Source organism: Triticum urartu, chromosome 5A (assembly GCF_056163025.1).
Source record: "Triticum urartu cultivar PI428250 chromosome 5A, HENAU_Tu73, whole genome shotgun sequence".
NCBI classification, from domain to species: Eukaryota; Viridiplantae; Streptophyta; class Magnoliopsida; order Poales; family Poaceae; genus Triticum; species Triticum urartu.
This window is the reverse complement of record NC_141877.1, coordinates 83,949,036-83,968,873: the sequence shown is the minus strand read 5'-3', so window position 1 is coordinate 83,968,873 and position 19,838 is coordinate 83,949,036. Positions and strand designations below refer to the sequence as shown.

Genomic DNA, 19,838 nt, shown 5'->3' with positions numbered 1-19,838 from the left:
CTGCCTCAACAATGATTTTGGAATACCCTTTGTACTGGCCTTTCCATCCCGCAAGATAATTCTTTCATGTCCGGTGCATGCAATCAATTGATCCAAGCATCATTTTCCATCCTTGTTCTTCACTCAAACCCAACAGTCTCTCAGTTTCTTCATCATCTGGTGCCCTCAAGTACTCTGGCATATATTTCATTCATGGATCATGTGTAATATTGAATGGCTTCCAAGACTGAATCTTCCCCAATGCAGATATAGTCATGAAAGGTGTCAACCTAACAACCATAAGCAAGCACTCAAATAGTCGTGACAGACTTCATCATTGGGCTCACACTTATCTCTCCCGATGCACCTTCTCAATTTGAATCATGGATCATGCTTCTCAACAAAATTTACAGTGGTGAGCAAGAGACTTCGATGCATTCAAATTTGTGGCGAAAATACTTCTCCGGGTAGGTTGCATTGGTTGCGAACCAATCCTCGTTAACCATCACCGCAATGGTCATTTCGAAATCACGATTGTCTTCCGACGATGACGACGACGACGGCGGCGACGACGACAACGACTACGACGAAGAGTCATCGAAGAACATCTCCACCAACCTCTTCATCTACACTACGCATATTATAGGTTCAATTTGATTGCAAAAAGAGTAAAAAATGAAGAAATAAATGCACCTAGTCAATTCGTCGAACTCTTTGTGGGCGGAGGAGGTGAGATCCTCGGTCAGCAACATTGAGGCGATGCGAAAGCTACGGGTCGTCAGTGGGGCTGCGTGATGGCCCACAGTCTTCTGAGGAGGAAGATTCTACTCAAAGTTCTATCACTGATCAAGCTCGTCGAAGTCAAATTGCGGTGATCTCGATTTCGCCGACGTGGCCGGGTTTCCGGCACCACCTAGCTCCTCAGCGTGTGCTCTACGGCATCTGGTCATCAGTCAGCTCCGTTGTCGACCAAACCAAGCTCGAGATGGGTTTTGTCGTCCACAGGATCTAGGCCGCGGTGACGGTGGCATGGGTCGATTCCAGCAACGAAGGCGACCGGCAAGCAAATCAAAGTGGGACAGGAGGGCGACGGAAGCTACACGGTATCGACGAAGGTTAGGTGGATGCCAGAGGCAAAGTTGGTGTCGATGCCGGCGAGAGGGGGAGAGAGGCATGGCATCCACATCCTTTCTAGAAAAACTAGCTTGCTAGCAAGATAGATAACATGTACATATTAATGTACAGTTTTAGTACACAGGTTGAAATCTACCATTCATTTTATGGAAGAGGATTTGTGGCATGCCTGTGTAGGGGCACAAAGTCCCTCGCGCATGCTTTTATTTTGGCTTTCGATTTTCAATCTTTCATATATTTTAAACAAAAAAACAAATTAAATGTTGTTTTTGTATTTGTGTTTCTCATGATGAGGGCTTTCAAATAAGATCCATTCTGAAGAGTTTAAAAAAAATATGTTAAGATTTAACCTTTGAAACTTAGTATGAGCGACCGGCAAAATCACAACTTAAAAATGGCTTAAAGTTTCAACTCTGAAACTTGATACGAGCGACCGAGAAAATCATAAGTTTCAGATACGAAATCGTAAGTTTCAAAGATTAAAACTATGCCCTCATGCGGGATCCAACTACTTTACGCATCGCGAGAAAATCATATGGCCGGGAAGGGCTGAACAAGTGCGTGTTCGCGCACCCCTGCATGCCCCTGCAAATTTTTATCTAGTTACGAATCCAAGTAAAGGGGAAAAAATGGAATTCACTCTTTTTAATATTAATATATTGTCCTATATCAGGAAAAAAAATGCATATGGGTCGGTGTCTAAAGGAGCGTCTAGTGGTATGTAATCAACTGAAGATGCACATGGAAGCCTTAAGTATGGCAATATAGTCAGCTCGTTGGGGGTCGAGACTTCCACGACTTGGGAGAAGCTAGGACCCATTATTTGTCTATTCAAGACCACCGCGCTCCTAACTCATTCAGATCTATCGCCGAGAAAGGGTGTTAATCCTTTGTTCGGAGCATGCATTCATTCTAGTGCGCCGGTCGATTTAGCATACAATCCAAATACCTAGCTGGTTCCTTGTTCTTTTTTTGTGGGAAGGGGAAAGCGAGGTCAGAAACCAAAGCATCATGGTTGGAGGAGCTATGGTGAGCGCCTCGACGGGAGTTATGAACTCCCTCATGGTGAAGCTGGCTAACTTGAAGGAGGAGAAGAAGGTGCGGAAGGAAACCAACAGTCTCAAGGGCGAGCTGAGCACCATGGAAGCTCTCCTGTTCAAGGTTGCCACGCGGGATGATCCAGATGTGCAAGCCAAGGAGTGGACAAGGCAGGTCCGCGAGGTGGGCTACGACACAGAAGACTGCATCGACATCTACGTGCAGCAGCGTTCGGCGCCAGCACCAGATAGCAAGCCCCCCAAGCTGTTCCGGAGGTTGCTGGACAGGAGATCGTCCGCAAAGACGCCAGAGTTCGCGGAGGAAATCACAGAGCTCACCGACCGTTTCAAAGACGCCAACGAGAGGCACAAGAGGTACAAGCTGGAGAATCTGGGGACCAACGACACCCTTGAAGCCGATGAACATGGACCCAGCAGCGCCATCATCCCTACCCAGCTGATCTACGAGGAGGAGCCTCGCCTTGTGGCTATCGATGGGCGGACAATGGAAGTTGTTGACCATCTCATGGGAGACAAAGAGCAACGGCTGAGGGTGGTATCGATCCATGGATTTGGAGGTCTTGGCAAGACCACACTTGCTAATGAGGTGTATCATGAGCTTCGGGGGAGATTTGAGTGCCATGCTTTCGTGTATGCTGGCCGTAACCAGCACATACGGACCACTCTGTTGGAAATGTTGTCTCAAGTCAGCGACGGGCAACCTGCAGGCTTGGAATCAATGGAGGAGCAGCAAGTCATCAAACAACTAAGAGAATCCCTCGAAAACAAGAGGTGCGCATCCACCAACTATATATGTTGTTTTCCTGCTTTATCGCATCCCTAGCTAGTTTACATTTTTCTGTCATATTAGTTCTTCCGTGCAGTGTGCTCTGCTATCTATTTCGACGTACTAGTACGATGGATGCATTTAGGTTGACCAGCTATAGCTAGTCACTCGCCATCCCAACTAGGCGTTAGGTTAAATTTGCTTTCTTTATTTACAAATATGGGCGGCATGTCCGAAACCATGAGAAATTCGAAGGTCGAACTTCCTTGCATTTGCAAGATGCAGAAACAAAGGTCTTCCATACTAGATTAGTACAAAAAAAATACCTTTTGTGATATACTAGGTAAATGTCCGTGCGTTGCAACGGGGAGCATACATACTCTAGTTGTTCAACACCAATCATGTTTAACATATAGCAGCTTCAGAGTTCTCATGATTATCAAGTGTTTTTACTTCTGAATCCAAACTGATGGCCACTGATGCACAATATGCAAAGCCTAACATGGCAAGAGTGAACTACACCATCCATGATTATCTTCGACAAATTCCTGAAATACACAATAAGGTCGCTTACACAAAACAACAACCAATGCCCACATTATCTAAATATGCCCATTTTTTTGCCTGAGCTTTTATGTGTAGGGGTGTGCAAGTAGGGAAGGGGATTTCTGAACAGTTCATGGTGGGGAACAGTTGGCCTGATTTTGAGTGTAGACAACCAACTTGCGCTAGCCGCTTGATCAAATGTTTGAGAGTGATACAAATTGATGCCTGGCTAAAGCTCATATTCCTAGTTTTCCCTGTCAACATGTAGCTGACCAATTCCTCAACAAAAAAGGTATAGCTAACCTTCTTTGTTGGATTATGCATACGGCTTGTTCTTAGATGTCATCATTTGTAAGGGCACTCATCCTTTGATGCCTAATTAAAGGGTTTAGAAGTACTAAATCAAGTAATGGTGATGTATTTTGTTCTTTATCCGTCCGAATAGTAATTGTCTTTGACCTCATATATGATTTGATCTTTTTTGCTAATTAGTGATCACAATAAATGTTAATAGTAATCAAATAAAATAAATGACACTAACATTAAATCATGCAGTGCACCTAGTTGATCTGTACGATTTGGCAAGAACAGTGGGTAGAATTCTCTTATTTTCTGATGTCATTTTTAGCAACCTGTAGGTTAAGAAAGAAATTCATCGATACATCATGACAAATGAAAGTTGCACAAATATTTGCTATTATCTCACACATTGTAGGGAGATAGCAAACCAATTAATTGATACATCACAGATTCATGGCCAAAATAATAATGGACAAAACAACCTACCTTAAAAGGAATCATCAAGGGTGGAGCGCCTAAATCCATTAGGGCATCTCCAGCCGCGCCCACAGGAAGGCCTTTCCAGACGATTTTTTTCGCGTCGGCGCCAAGAAAATGGCCCAGTCGCGCCCCCAGAAGCCCGATTTTTGCCGGCCTGGGCCGAAAACAGCGCCGGCGGACCCAGGCCAAACCCGGCGAGCTGGGGGGCCCCCGGGGGCGCCGGGGCGAACTATTTTGGCGCGAAACAGCCGCGGGCCCGCCGCGTCAGCGACACGGCGCCTCGTCTTCCCCTAACGGCCTCGGTTCCCGCGGGGAATCAATGGCAAGGCTGCCGCCGGTCAGCCTTACCATTGATTCCTCACGGGCGGCGCGTCACGGGACGACGCGCCGACGCCTCCCCTCCCTCGCACGCGTACACACGGGTGCAGCGCGGCTATATAGCCGGTGGCCTGCACTCGCCTGTGCCCACACCAGCCCCGCCCCTCGCCGCCGCCCAGCTCCTCCCTCTCCCTACCTCTCCCGAGCGCCGCCGCCCAGCCCCTCCCTCTATCTCTCTACCTCTCCCGAGCCCGTCGCCATGGCGGAACGCTACCCCGGAGACGAGGCGGCGGCCAACGGCTTCGGCCGCCGTTCGCTCCGCGAACAGGAGTCCTGGCTCCTGTTCCAGGTGAACATCCCGGTGCCGCCGGACATGCGCGCCGGGCCGACGGGGTGGAGGCTCAGCGCCGGGGGAGTGCCCATTCCCCCGTTGCCCGACGCCGTGGCGAAGCCGAAGTACTTCACCGAGGAAGTCGAGGTCGTGCGCGCCTCCCTCATCGACGCCCAACTCTCCCTCCCCCAGTACGCCGACGACAACCACGCGGCTTGGGCGGCGTATTTCGAGCGCCGCCAGCAGCAGCGCTTGGCGTCCACCAACGGCGCGCCGGTGGTCGGCGGCCAGCAGAACAGCGAGGGGCGCCACCTGTGGTGGGGCGTCCCTGGCCGCACACTCGAGGGCGGCAACGACCCGCCGTTGGCGTACCCGGCGAGGGCGGCCGCCCCGGCGCAGCACCGACGCGCCGGGCCATGGGTGCCAAGGAGGTTCTGGTCCTCCTCCTCTTCTTCCTCCTCCCGATCTTCATCGCACTCCTCCGGCACTCCGGCCCTGCTCGGCGTCAAGGCCGAGCCCGCGGCGGAGACGCCGCTCGGCCGGCGCACTCGCAGCGCCGGCATCGTCATCAACGAGGGCGGCCGGCGCGCCTACTCGTCGGCTCCTCCTCCGCGCTTCGTCAAGCCAAAGACGGAGCCGGGGCTCGCGCCGGTGAAGACGGAGCCGGGGCTCGTGCCGGTGAAGAAGGAGCGGGCCGCGCCGGTGACGACGGAGCTCGACGACGACGACGCGGCCCTGGACTGGGCGCGCAGGGACTCCATAGCGATGGAGAAGGAGCGCCTGGAGAAGGCGAAGGAGCGCCAGCGCGCCCTGCTTCGCTTCGCGGAGCGTCGACGCGGCCGCGACGAAGGCGGAGTCGCCGTCATCTGCGACAGCGACGACGATGCGCCGCCACCAGTCCGCCATGGCGACGCCGGGCAGGGGTCCAGTAGGGGCGCCCGCGTCAAGGAGGAGAAGGCCGACGACGACGATGGCGGCGACGGCGGCGACTTCAGCCAGTTTTTCCTTTAGATTAGTTTATGTATATGTGCTATGTAATGAAAATCCGCAAATTTCGCCGAAATGTGCCGAAATTTATCGTGTTTGGCTAAAATTTATCATGTTTGGCCGAATTTTATCGTGTTTAAGCCGAACTTCGCCGAAATTCTTTTATTTTAAAACGTGCCTGGGGAGCGGCCCTGGGGCCGGCGGCTGGGGACCAACTCGCCCCAGGCTCAATTTTTACGCCGGCTCACCCCCAGACGGTGATTTTATGCGCCCCTTGATGGGCCAACGGCTGGAGATGCCCTTAACACCTGGGCGTGAAAATAACTTCCTTCTCATCCGGCAAGATCTGGAAGATTACACCAGCATCAGGAAGCTCCTATGACATGCTTCAGAGCATAGTATTCTTCTAGCATGTCCCCGTACATGGTGTGGACCTTGCACCAGTACCTGGTGGTGCTGGCCATGCTAGTTGTCAGCACCACGCCGCCCAGCTCAACCTGCGCCCAGAGGCGTGTTCATCTTCATCATGGGCGATGCACACCACCGCGTCAGTCTGATGCAACTTCTTCTACTGCAACAGCTCGGCCTTCGGGGCGTCACTGGTCAGCTCTCACCATGCTCGAGTCCGCCCCGACTTGCCGGGCTGCCCGGGCCGTGATTTATGCTCTCTTGGTGCCAATTCTATCGGTCAACGGAGGAAGATCGCGGCGAACAGGCGGACCTGCGGATGGGCTCTGAGGATATCGGATGGCGCGGCGACGGACGTTGAGGGCTAGATCGGACAACATGGCGGATGGGATGCAAGGATCATGACGGGGTTAACATTTGAGAAAGCATAGGCTTTCCTATACCCCTTATCTAGCCATTCATTTTTACATCACGATTCGTGCGAGCAACTTTTGTCTTTTTTATTTCTCCTAAAAATAGAACAACATATGAACATGAAACTTTGTAGGACAACAAAACATTCTAACTAGAATGTGGGAAAAAACTTTCAGATTTTTTCGTGGATCATATATACAAAGAAATAATATTTTTTACTCAAAAAATATCATTTTGTATATTTATGTCGGACAAAAAAGTCTGAATTTTTTTTTCTCACATTGTAGTAAGAATGTTTTGTTGTCCTGCAAAGTTTGAAGTCCATATGTTGTCTTGTTTTGAAGGAACAAAAAAAAGAAAAATTTATGCTGTAAGTTAATTGTGTCGCACGGATCTCAAAGCAGTATTGAAAGGTATAGATAAGCGGTGTCCAGAAACCCGTGCTTTATAAATCCGCGTTCGACCTGACGGAGGGCCAGGTCCCGCTCAACAGCCGCCAGGTAACAATAGAGCACATGAGCGATTTTGCACGCGGCCATCCAAGGCTTTTCACGTCGGATCACATGGCCGTGCGTGGGTTATAGGCAATTGGAAGCCCAATGGAAGGCGGCGGATGTCGACTGATCGGATGTGTGTATATATATATACACCAGTATTGAAGAGAGAAATTTTCTCTTTTGAGGGAAAAGAGAGATTTTTGGAGGTATAGATGGAAGGGATCGAGAGATATTTTAGGAGTTATACTCCCTCCGTCCGGAAATACTTGTCATCAAGATGAATAAAAGGGGATGTATCTAGATGTATTTTAGTTCTAGATACACCCATTTTTATCCATTTTGATGATAAGTATTTTCGGACGGAGGGAGTAGATGGAAGGGATCGAGAGATATTAGCGTAGGTAGGGATCCCACGAGAATTGTGTGTGTGGGTCTTGTCGTGATCTACCTTTGATTTGTAGGAAATTATGCTGTGGCAGGGACCAGGGAGACCTTCCTGTTTGAAGATTGGTGGGGGTGAAAAATCGGACGAGGAGAGGGAGGCAGCGTACGTCGGGGATGGGACGAAGTCACGAAGAGGTTGGAGGAAACGTAAGAGGAAAAACGGAACACTACGTTTTTTTAGGTAGTAGAGAAGATAAGTGACGGGTCTGTTTAGGACACATCTAGATGTGACATACCTGATGTCCATTATGTTTGTGGTCTATTTTTTTTTGTCCTAGCTTTTTTTTGTTCCTTGTTGTTGCGTTATTTATGGGAGTTTAGATATGACATCTTTAGAAAACATCTAGAGATGAATTAGACAAACCGATAACTCATACTCCCTCAGTGCTAAAAACAGAAAGTCAAACGGTGTAAAATTTGACAAGGTTTATAGAAAAAATCATCAGCAACTATAATACTAGGAGCCTGTTTGGAATTGCTCCATCCTTCCAAAATCAGCTAAGCTTGACCCCATTCACTTTGGAACGGATTCACCCAAGAGTTGCAGCTCCACCATAGAGCACTGGATCATGATTGACTTCCAGCTAGCTCCAACTTCAAAGAATGGGAAGTTTTTATGGGAAAAGTCTATTATGGGGCTGCGTGATGCGAGAAAAAAAATAGAGAAGTATCCACTTACCGGTGGCAATGGTGGAAAAAAATGAAGGTTGTGGTCCTCTGCTCGGCCTTGTTGTGCCACATCCGTCCTTGATCATTTAGCTCTGGCGATTCTGGTGTTTGTCGGATTGATTTACGGCCAAGTTTGGCCAACATGAGCGTCTCGGGCACTCCTTGCACTCGTGGGTGTTAAAGTCACAGTGGTTGTGTGTTACGGTATTGGTGACGAGGTCGCCTACTGGGTGATGTTGGGATTAAGTGGTCAATGGATGTCAGGGGCAACGGTCTTGGGGCTTGTTTTTGTTTTTGCGGGTGGTCTTGGGGCTTGTTGATGGATACAGTCATCCGCTTGCTATACTATTAGCCATCCTCTAAGAGATGATAGTTCTGAGTGTTTTTGTTAGGGGTAACTAAACTTCTCAGAACTTTATCATAGGTAACTGAACCACATGATCACAAATGTCCCAGCAATTGAGCTAATATCAGAAATTTAGGAAAAATAACCGTTATGCTCGAATCAAACTGTTTCCTACGATATCTCTAATAAAATTCATATTAGAAGTTTATTTATTCATGTTTACTATATCACATTTGATCAAAACATTTTTTAGAAAGAAGGAGCACCATAGCACTCGATGCGCGTAGCCATTTATTAACTTACTCAGTAATATGGTTATTAAATCTGAAATTCAACAAAGTAAGAGGCAACAGAGTAAAACACAAAAAAATCATCATCTGTCGCATTGCTTACACAATATCCAAACAACTCTTTTGATTATTTGTTTGGGGCACCTACGTGACTGGACACCTTGATGGGGAGTTGTATGTTTTATCCTGTGATGGCATTGCTTATGTTTTATCCTGTGCGCAACTAGATTGAGGTTCTCTTTAAGATGTTTTTTAGAAAAAAAAGAGTGCTAAGAACTTTATTATGAAAGATTCTGTAATTTCTTTGCTTTCAAATGTTCTGCCGAGCTATTGATGCTGATTGGCATGTCAAATGGTCTTTGTAGTGCCTCTTTAGTCAGTTTCACTTCATGCAAGAAAGAGATGGCTGTTGGTTTGAGGTTAAAATTCTCATCCTCAAATGTTTTCCACTGATGTAAGATGGCAATCATTTTGAAAATGCAATCAGAAGGTTTGCGCATTTTGAGTTCACATGGTCTATGTATTCAGTTCCACTTCTGTAAGAGGACTTATGTGTGCGTGATTCACTTATCACATTTTGAGTTCACATGGTCTATGCATTCAGTTGTCATCTATTGGATTAGTCCTTGTATACCTTTTTGTTTGCAACCCATCTTACTGATATCCGCTAAATATACATATTAGGTATTTGATTGTCATTGATGATATATGTATGCCATCGGTCTGGAAAGTTATCAAGTGCGCTTTGCCTGATGGTATGCATGGAAGCAAGATAATTACAACAACCCGCATTCACGACGTGGCCAAATTATGTTGCAACCGTCCAACTGATACTATCTATCCGATGGGTCAACTTGGTGAGGTTGACTCCAAAAAACTGCTATCGAGCAGGATATTTGATTTGGAAAGAAAACCACCATCTGATTCGGACGGTTTTCTGAACGACATATCCAAAATATGCGATGGCGTACCACTAGCCATTGTTGTCATGGCTGGATTATTATCCAGGAAGTTTTTGGAATTGGCAGATTGGAAGAAGGTTGAGGAGTATGTTATGTCAGGGCTGAAGCAGTACTCCATGCTGCAAGGGATAAGAAAGATACTATACCTTAGTTATTCGGACCTTGCATTGCCACTGAAGACTTGCTTGCTGTATCTGAGTATCTTTCCCAAGTATTATGAGATCAAGAAGGGACGCCTGATATGGAGATGGTCTGCCGAAGGATTCATCCCAGCAGGCGAAGCAAGTGCTTGGAAAAGGGGAGAAAGCTACTTCAACGCCCTCATCAACACGAGGCTAATTCAACCGGTGTTTGGCCACAACGACGACCAGCCTGTGGGATGCACTGTCCACGGCGTGATCCTTGAATTCATCGCGTCCCTGTCGAGCAAAGAGAACTTCGTCACGACGGACGCTGAATTGGTTCTCGCTGCACCGCGAGACGCGATCCGCCGACTCTCCCTCAGCAGCAATCAGGACGATGACATCCTCAAGTCAGAAGCAGACAGTATGAACCTGTATCAAGTCCGGTCCCTTACCCTCTTCAGGATCGCCAAGTGGATGGAACCTCACCTCATAGATTTCCAGTTGCTACGGGTGCTGGATCTGGAAGACGTGGAAGGCCTGAAAGATGAACATCTTGCTGCTGGGTTAGGCAGGCTGTTCCTTCTCAAGTATCTGGGTCTTGGCGGAGAAGGTGTCACTGTGCTCCCAAAAGATGTTGATGAACTCCAACACATGGAAACCTTGGACGTTAGACGGACCAGTGTGAAGAACCTTTCTGCAGCAAACAAGCTACCAAAGCTAGCCAGCCTGCTCGCCACGGACGCCAATGTGTTGCCAGCAGAAGTTGATAAGATGCACGAGCTGCAGGAATTCTCCATGGTCAGCATCGGGGACCAAAACTCACTGGAATGCTTGGCTAAGCTTGCCAAGCTGAAGAGGCTCAGGACTCTCGGGGTGAAGTGGTGTTTCGCGGATGATAATGGCAGCACAGAAGCTCAGAGGAAGAGCTTCGTGACCTCCCTGGGCGAGCTTGGCCTGTCGAGCTCATCTGGAATCCCCACCTTTGAGTCCTTGTTCCTCGATGCTGCTGGCGGTACAAGTTCCCTGGATTTTCTGGTGAAGTCTTGGGTGCCTCCGCGTGCTCTTCAGAAGTTCATGATGACGAGCCCAAACTGCTACTTGAGTGGAGTTCCAGCAAACATGGCACTGGACACCAGCTCGAGCATCACCCACCTAGAGATCGCCATTGCTCAACTCGGAGACGAGGGTCTCAGGGTCCTGGGCGAGCTGCCGCTTCTGGTGTTCCTCAAGCTTCGCTGCCTACTGACCACAGAGAACTCGCTGACCATCACGGCCGACAAGTTCCGCAGCCTTCAGGTGTTCAGCTTTGAGTGCCAGGACGGCGGCCTGGGATTTGTCTTCGGAGAAGGTGCGATGGCACAGCTTCGAAAGCTTCGGCTCTACTTCAAGGCTGGGGAGGAGAGCAGGCTTCAGGGAGTCGGCCATCTCTCAGTTTCTTATCTTTGCCAAGTCCACACCACCGTCTACTGTGCAGGCGCTGGAGATTCTTCCTTCAAGGATGCAGAGAAAACCATCACAGAACTGCTATCCAACCACCCCAAGAAACCCACCTTGGAAATCACCAAGCATTAGAAATCACAGAACTGAAGGATGACTAGAAGCTGGAAAAAGGTATGTTAATCCAAGTAGTATTAGCGCTAGCGAACGATCTCCTACATGACTTCTGTTCACTTTTTGTTGTTTCCTAACACACTCATTTGCTTTGGCAATCCAAAAATGTCGATACCGTGATGAACAGAAGACTACTTGGCAACTATTTCCCGAGACAAGGAGGAGCGTGGACTGAAGGAGAAGACGTCGCTTATGCCAACTTACCCATGCAGTCTCTCAGCTTTTTCTCTCTAATCAGATAAAATCATCTATGCCTTCATAAAACAGGCACAAGTTTGGGGTTGCCTTTTTAGGCTTTACCAAATTGGTTTCGTGTTCGTGATCCAACTTTCAAGATTAAATATTGTATCATTCAGAATACACAACTTTCCCTTTGTTTCATGCTTCTTTATTCCTCGGCAAAGTCCTGGCGTATGATCATATTCAGGGCAGGGGCTCGGATTCGCTGCCTTTGTGTGGCTAAGTTCCAGCTACATTAGCCTGACTTAGCCAGTGTAAAGCGTCCGATAGAATAAGAGTGGCCCAGATCGATCCACTATGGACGAGCACTGTTCACCGACGCAGCAGTTCATTGTTTGCTTCTGTAGATGGCGTACTGTAGCGGTGCACGGTATCATTGATCTGAGCGTTGAATGGGAATCTGATGGCTCCTGTGTGGGCTAAGGTAACGGTGATGTAGCGTGGCTCACTTGGTCACGGCAAGTCAGCGAATCCGGAGTGTCAGGGAAGGCACTGCCAACACTATGTTGCTACGGAACTAAGAATAATGAAGGATGTTATTTTTAGAAGCTCCCTCCTTCAATCATTTTCAAGGGAAAGCTGCGTAATCACTACTTAAGAGGTACCTTATGTAAATATCACTTCCATCTCCTCTCATGGTAACAAAGTTACGAACTACATATGCGATAGACACTTGTCACAACCTGTGCGTTCTTTAGATTCATTATATCAAAACGTTTTATCCCTTAAACCGTGTGTCCAAATAAAGAACCGTTTCACTGTTGCTTTTCGCGTGTTAAGATTTTCGAAACTAAATCACAGTGAATAGATTTGGATGAACATTTTTCCAAAAAAACGGAAACCGAGAAGAAATACAGAAACTAAAAGCACAACTGTGTTGCACACGGGCAGATTCCATGTCGCGGTGACCTCCCAGGGCATAAGAGGGATTAAATTCCAGTCGACATGCGGGCAGATTCCATGTCACGGAGACCTCCCAGGGCATAAGAGCGATCAATTCCAGGAAGACGGGAGTACCTCCGGCAGCAGCCCTACTATAGCGACACACTATTGCCACAGAGCAAGGCGCGGAGAGCAGGCCGAGACAGGCGGCGATGTGATGTCCGTGAGCTGCAGGCTGGCGGGAGAGCTTCAGAAGTGTAGAGAATGATTTGGTGCATCGATACCTCATTGATCGTGCACTACGCACACACATATACATACATATACACACACACACACAAAGGGTGCGACCGGTGTCTTGTCTCCTAAGATACACGTACATACAGAGGAAGACATACACTACAGGTGCGGCATACAAAACCCAGATCTACGTACATGTACACATGTTCAACCCCCCCCCCCCCCCTCCCCGGCAGTCGAAGCGTCGCCGGTGACGCAGAGAATGAACCGAAAGCCCTTGAAAGTCGAGGTGGGTAGCCCCTTTGTCATGACATCGGCGAACTGCTGATCGGTAGGCACATGCAGAACTCGAACAAGACCAAGTGCGGCGTGCTCCCGAACGAAGTGAATGTTGAGCTCAATATGCTTCGTCCATCGGTGATGAACAGGGATGGCAGCGAGGTAGACCACGAAGACGTTGTCATAGTAGACAAGCGTGGCCTTGGTAACCTCACATAGCAACTCCCGAAGTAGCTGTCGGAGCCAGGAGCACTCCGCGACGGCGTTGGCCACAGCCCTGTACTCGGCCTCGGCGCTCGATCGTGAGACCGTGGGTTGTCTTTTGGACGACCACGAAATCAGAAAGGGCTCGAGGTAGACGCAGTAGTCGGAAGTAGATCGCCGAGTTTCGGGACACCCAGCCCAGTCGGCGTCGGAGTAGGTGACAAGGCTGGTGTCAGGAGATGCCGTCAGGGTGAGGCCCATAGCTATGGTGCCACGTATATACCGGAGAATACGTTTCACCAGAGCCCAATGGACATCACGAGGAGCATGCATGTGGAGGCACACCTGCTGGACAGCGTACTGAATATCCGGACACGTCAGTGTAAGGTACTGAAGTGCACCGACAATGGAGCGGTAGAAGGGAGCGTCGGACGCCAGAGAGCCCTCGATGGCGGACACCTTAGCCTTCGTATCGACAGGCGTGGAAGTGGGCTTGCAATTAAGCATGCCGGCTTGCTCCAGAAGCTCGTAAGCATACTTCTGCCGGTGCAGGAAGAAGCCAGTGGCACGGCGGACAACCTCGATGCCGAGGAAGTAGTGAAGAGCCCCCAAGTACTTGAGGGCGAACTCGGTGCCGCCGCGAGCTATGATCTGCTGAAGTAGCTTTGGCGAGGATGCAGTCAGGATGATGTCGTCGACATACAGGAGGACGTATGCGGTGGCGGCGCACTGGTGGTAAACAAACAGGGAGGCATAGGACCGTGTGGACCAGAACCCCAGCTGCTGAAGGAAGGCCGCGGTTCGCTAGTACCAGGCCCGAGACGCCTGCTTCAACCCGTAAAGAGAACGGGACAACAAGCACACATGGTCCGGATAATCGGTGTCGACGAAACCAGTAGGCTGCTCACAAAACACCTGCTCGTGGAGATGGCCATGCAAGAAAGCATTGGACACATCGAGCTGGTGAACCGGCTAGGCGCCAGAAACAACAAGCTGGAGAACAGCGTGAATCATGCCCGGTTTGACAACTGGGGCTAAGGTGTCGGTGAAGTCCACGCCGGCACTCTGGCGGAAGCCGGGCACCACCCAACGCGCCTTGTAGCACTCGAGAGAGCCATCGGGGCGAGTCTTGTGGCGGAAGGCCCACTTCCCAATGATGACATTAGCACGGGGAGGCCGCGGGACAAGCTGCCATGTACGGTTGCTCAGCAAGGTGTCAAACTCCTCATGCATCGCACCTAGCCAGTTCGGATCCCGAAGGACTACACGAGCGGAGGTGGCGAGCGGGGACGGGGCCGAGGTAGATGCAGCACACGCGTACTCGTTGGACGTGTAGCGCGTGCTAGGACGAAATGTCCCAGTCCGAGCCCGAGTGACCACACCGGTGAGAGGTGCGGCCGCAGCCGTCGGAGCCGAGAGAGGGACCGGCGAGGAGGAAGTAGAGCCGGTCTCCGAGGGCTCCGACGGGTCACCCGCGGCGGCGCCAGGGGCCACATAGATGGGGACGGCCGGGGGGTGCGATGACAGAGGCGGCTGAGGGGGCCGCAGCGACGGGGGCGGCCGGCGTTGGGAGTGCAGGCAAGGCCGAGCCTGGTGGCGTGGCTGGGCGGCTCGCTGGAGGTGGAGGCAGGGGCGAACTGCGCCGCGGGAGACGCCGGGATGACGGTACCTGCTGAAACGGAACACCAGCTCATCAAAGTACACATGCCGCGAAGTGAAAATGCGATGGGACACTAGATCATAGCACCGGTAACCTTTGGTGTTGGGAGGATAACCAAAGAAGATGCAAGGAAGTGACTGGGGAGCGAGTTTGTGAGGAGCAATGGACGCGGTGCTAGGATAACAGAGACACCCAAAAATGCGAAGACCATCATAAGATGGAACCACACCGAAGAGGAGCTGGTGAGGAGTGTAGTTCCAGCATGGACGACACGAGCGAATGTTAATGAGGAGGCTGGCGGTTGCAAGCGCGTCTGGCCAGAACCGAGGAGGCACGTAGGAGTGGAAAAGCAACGTGCGGATACAATCATTAAGAGTGCGGATGACGCGCTCGGCGCGTCCATTCTGCTGTGACGTGTAGGGGCAAGTGAGCCGAAAGATAGTGTCGTGGGACGCAAGGAGATTGCGGACGTCGACGTTATCAAACTCTTTTTCGTTGTCAGTTTGCAAAGCAAGAATAGGACGACCAAACTGTGTGGTGACATATGAATAAAAGGCCGTGAGTGTGGCAAGAGCGTCAGACTTGCGGCGGAGAAGGAATGTCCACACATAATGGGAAAATCATCCAATATCACCAAATAGTATAAATAGCCCATGTTGCTCGCAACCGGGGACGTCCAAACATCACTATGCAGTAACTGAAATGGAAAAGTGAAAATGTTTGTATACTCGCTAAAGGGGAGATGAACGTGCTTTCCAAGACGGCAGGCCTCACAAGATTGGTCGTCAACCTTATTACATGACAAAGAAAAACTCTGAAGAATCTGACCATAACTGTGGAGTTGTGATGACCGAGGCGGGCATGCCAAAGATCGACACTAGCGGCGAGGGCGGTGGGACGGGTGGTAGTGGCACCGGAGGGATGCACCGGGTAAAGCTCGTCCGGGCTGTCACATCGGTGGAGTACCATCCGTGCATGGGCGTCCTTCACAGAAAAGCCGATATCGTGAAATTCACGGTGATAGGGTTCTCACGAGCAAGGCGATGAACAGAAACAAGATTGGTAACTAAGTTAGGAGACACAAGAACATTAGACATGTTAATGGGAGTAGAAGTAGGAGGAAACGACATATGACCGACATGTGTAATGGGTAGAGAGGAACCGTTACCAACGATGATACGAGTGGGAGTGGCGGACGTGAGGTTACCGAGATGAGCAGTCATGTGAGCGGTGGCGCCCAAGTCCATGTACCAGTCACCGCTGCCACCGTAGGTACTTGGTGACGGAGCGGAGTGCAGGGCGGCGAGAAGGGTCGGGTCTCACGGCGGCGGCACCTGAGGAGGGTAAGACCCTTCGTAGGCCGGCGGGGGCGCGGCGCCGTAGGCGAGCGCGAGCAGGGGCGTGGCGCCGTAGCCGCTGTAGGGGGCGGCGTTCTGCGCGGCGAAGAGCGCCTGGTGGCTCGCAGGACGAGGCCCAAGGGACCGGAATCGAGTATGCATGGACGAAGCATGTCCACGAGTTGGTGTCGTAAGTCCACGGAGGGGTGGCCTACTGCTGCTGCTAACGAGCCCTCCCGCCCCCGGCACATGTTGCTGCTGCTTGCGAACGCCCCCGCAGCGGTTGCCGCGGCGCCCGCCACCCGACTGCTGTTGCTAGGGGTAGCGAGAGGCGCATGCGATAGGGGGAAATACCCCGGGGGCGCGGGCGGCGGCGGCTGGTGGCGTGGCGCGGGCGGGGCGGCTAGTGATGGGGCGTCACGGGAGGTACCGGCGGTGAGGGCGTGATGCTGCACACGCTTCTTGACCGCCTTCATCCGGCGCTCCTCCAACCGCAAGTACGCCACAAACTTGGGGAAGGATGGCTCCAGCATCAAGGTGAGGTTGGAGGCGGCATTGCCGAAGTCCTCGTTGAGGCCGGCGGTGAGCATGCAGAGGAGGAGGTCGTCATCAACTATGGTGCCGATGTCACGGAGCTCATCCGCCAACGTCTTCAGGCGGCGGCAGTAGTCATCGATGGACTGTACATCCCGGTGACAGTCAAAAAAATCCTGCTGCAAAAAACACGACGCTAAAGCTTGTTGTCGGTGAAGAGGCCGTTTAGCTTAACCCACATGGCGCAGGCGTCGTCACCATCACTCACGGTCGTGTGAAACAGGTCCTTGGAGATGGTGGTGAAGAACCACCGGACGAGCGTGGCGTCGATCTCGGTCCACTCGAAGCCGTCCATCATGGCGCGGGAGTCGACGGTGCCGTCAACATGATCCACGAGGTTGTTCTCGCGGAAGAGCAGCGAGAAGTACGTCTTCCACGCGAAGTACGTGGAGTTGGAGGCATCGAGGACGACGGGGACGCGTTCGTGGATGTTGATGTCGCGGATTTCAGCAGGATCCGGCCCGACGAAAGGGTTGGAGATGGAGGAGGCGTTGGATGACATGGCGGCTAGGGTTGGGAAAGGGGCCGGCGCAACGGTGGAGGGGCGCGGCGCGGCGGGAAGGGGAAGGCGCGTGGGGAGGGAAGGCGCGTGCGGGGAGGGAGTAGCGGCGGGGCGTGGCGCGGCGGCGGCGGCCCGAGGCGGCGGCGGCGGCTAGGATACGCGGAAGTGGGAGGATCGACTTGCTCTGATACCATGTAGCGAATGATTTGGTGCATCGATATCTCATTGATTGTGCACTAGGCACATATATATATACATATATATATACAAGGGGTGCGATCGGTGTCTTATCTCCTAAGATACACGTACATACAGAGGAAGACAGACACTACAAGTGCAGCATGCAAAACCCAGACCTACGTATGTACACATGTTCAACAAAAAGGATGGGGCGGTAATACAGTGGGGTGGGGGCTGGCGAAACATTGCTAGGCCGCCACGAGGTGTCGACAACGGAGAGGGAGGCCAGTGGCCACGCAGGAAGGGGAATATCGATGAAAACTGTGGTCGTGGGCTCCGAATTGGTGGAGGGGAGAGACGGGGAGGGCAACTGAAAACAAGAACGCTTCGATATCAAGGATCAATTCCACGGCCGAATGTCTAGGCCATCCAAACATATTCGGGATGGCAGATACCAATGCCGACTTCCAGCCTTGAATGCCTACATCCAAACACAACGTAAGCAAAATCTTAAAAACCCCAAAACGCGTGAAATAAATTATGGGAAAATTGTGCTCCCACGGACTCGTGGTCGTTCTCGTCCAAGGAGGGGACGGTATCTAGGTCTAGTGTCGTAGAAACAAAAACTGCAACGTGGTGCTGCCAAGCGAGATGCGTCAAGAAACAGGCATGCGATTGAAGGTCGATTGCTCACCGGACCGAAGCTCATCCTCGAGGTCCTCGGGTGCAGTGCCCATGGGGAAACGGGTATTGCCGGTGGAGCGAAGTACGCCGCGTCGGACGAAGATATCCAGGGGTGTGACGGCGGCACATACATAAACATGCCTGGTTTAAATGACACAGCGGTACACTACATAGTGCATGGTACAATTTTTGTTTCTTCTCAAGGATGCAACAAATGATGATCTGCAGCAGCAATTGAGAGTGTTTCAGAATCACTGAAGCCCTGCTGCTAGCAGCAATCTATCTACAGCATATTGTTTCAGTTTTTCAACAAAGTTCCAATTTAGCAGCAAGTCTTCAGATTTCTCATCTCGAGCATATAATGAGTTCGAAAATACATGTGCCAAGTATTACTTAGATAAATGTATTCAAAATCATTACAACAATCAGAAGAGTTGAACTTTAATGGTAAGATTTACATTCAGCATAGAGTTCAGTGATTACTGAGAATCTGCAGTGTTGAGCAAATGTTTACTTTAACAATACTATTCAGGGAAATCAGGCAAGTATTCAGTGGCAACAAGCAACAAGAAAGAGACTCAGAAAACAATGCCAATAAAACATAAGGTGAAATAACACCAACACCGGAGTTAATGTAAACTAGCACTGGGTTGCAAACATGTGGCCCGTCTGACAAAAGTATCATAAACAATAGTCTCTCGAATTCTACTAAGGTACCAGATGATACAAACTCAAAAGGTACTACAAACACGCTAACCACTCAGGTTTGACAAGACACAAAATGAAATAGGCAACCGACGAGAACACTTACCCAACTCTGTCATATGGCTATCACTACTAACTAATTCTTCAAAACGCACATCTCCCAAACTAGGCATCTGCATTTGTGCGACATTGCACAAAATCAAATGAGACATTGATACGTCTCCAACATATCTATAATTTTTGATTGCTCCATGCTATATTATCTACTGTTTTGGGCAATATTGGGCTTTATTATCCACTTTTATATTATTTTTGGGACTAACCTATTAACCGGAGGCCCAACCCAGATTTGTTGTTTTATGCCTATTTCAATGTTTTGAAGAAAACGAATATCAAACGGAGTCGAAACGGAACGAAATCAACTGGAAAAGTTATTTTTGGAAGGAAACACACCTGATGGACTTGGACCCCATGTCAGAAGATACGGGAGCTGCCCACGAGGGTGGGGGTGCCCCCCTGTCTTGTGGGGCCCTCGTGGCTCCCCCGACGTACCTCCTGCACCCATATATACCCACGTGACCTAAAACTTCCAGAACGCAACATAGATCGGGAGTTCCGCCGCCAGAAGCCTCTGTAGCCACCAAAAACAAATCGGGACCCCATTTC

At 50.4% G+C, this 19,838-nt stretch overlaps 1 protein-coding gene across 2 annotated transcripts; it reads left to right on the top strand.

Moving 5' to 3' along the window:
* Positions 1-1,848: 1,848 nt before the first annotated feature.
* On the top strand, positions 1,849-12,477 carry LOC125507968 (disease resistance protein RGA5). Of its 2 annotated transcripts, none has more exons than XM_048672512.2 (3): positions 1,849-2,942; positions 9,652-11,665; positions 11,796-12,477. In XM_048672512.2, the coding sequence occupies exons 1-2, from the start codon at positions 2,125-2,127 to the stop codon at positions 11,624-11,626; spliced, it is 2,793 nt and encodes a 930-aa protein (XP_048528469.2). In that variant the 5' UTR covers positions 1,849-2,124; the 3' UTR covers positions 11,627-11,665; positions 11,796-12,477. The 2 variants fall into 2 exon arrangements, with proteins under 2 accessions (XP_048528469.2, XP_048528468.2); XM_048672511.2 differs by having other exon boundaries at positions 11,793-12,477.
* Positions 12,478-19,838: the final 7,361 nt, after the last annotated feature.

Coding starts and splice junctions, on each gene's coding strand:
- LOC125507968 (XM_048672512.2), top strand. CDS start 2,125: ATGGTTGGAGGAGCTATGGTGAGCGCCTCGACGGGAGTTATGAACTCC. Junction 2,943..9,651: donor GAATCCCTCGAAAACAAGAG/GTGCGCATCCAC, acceptor TATACATATTAG/GTATTTGATTGTCATTGATG.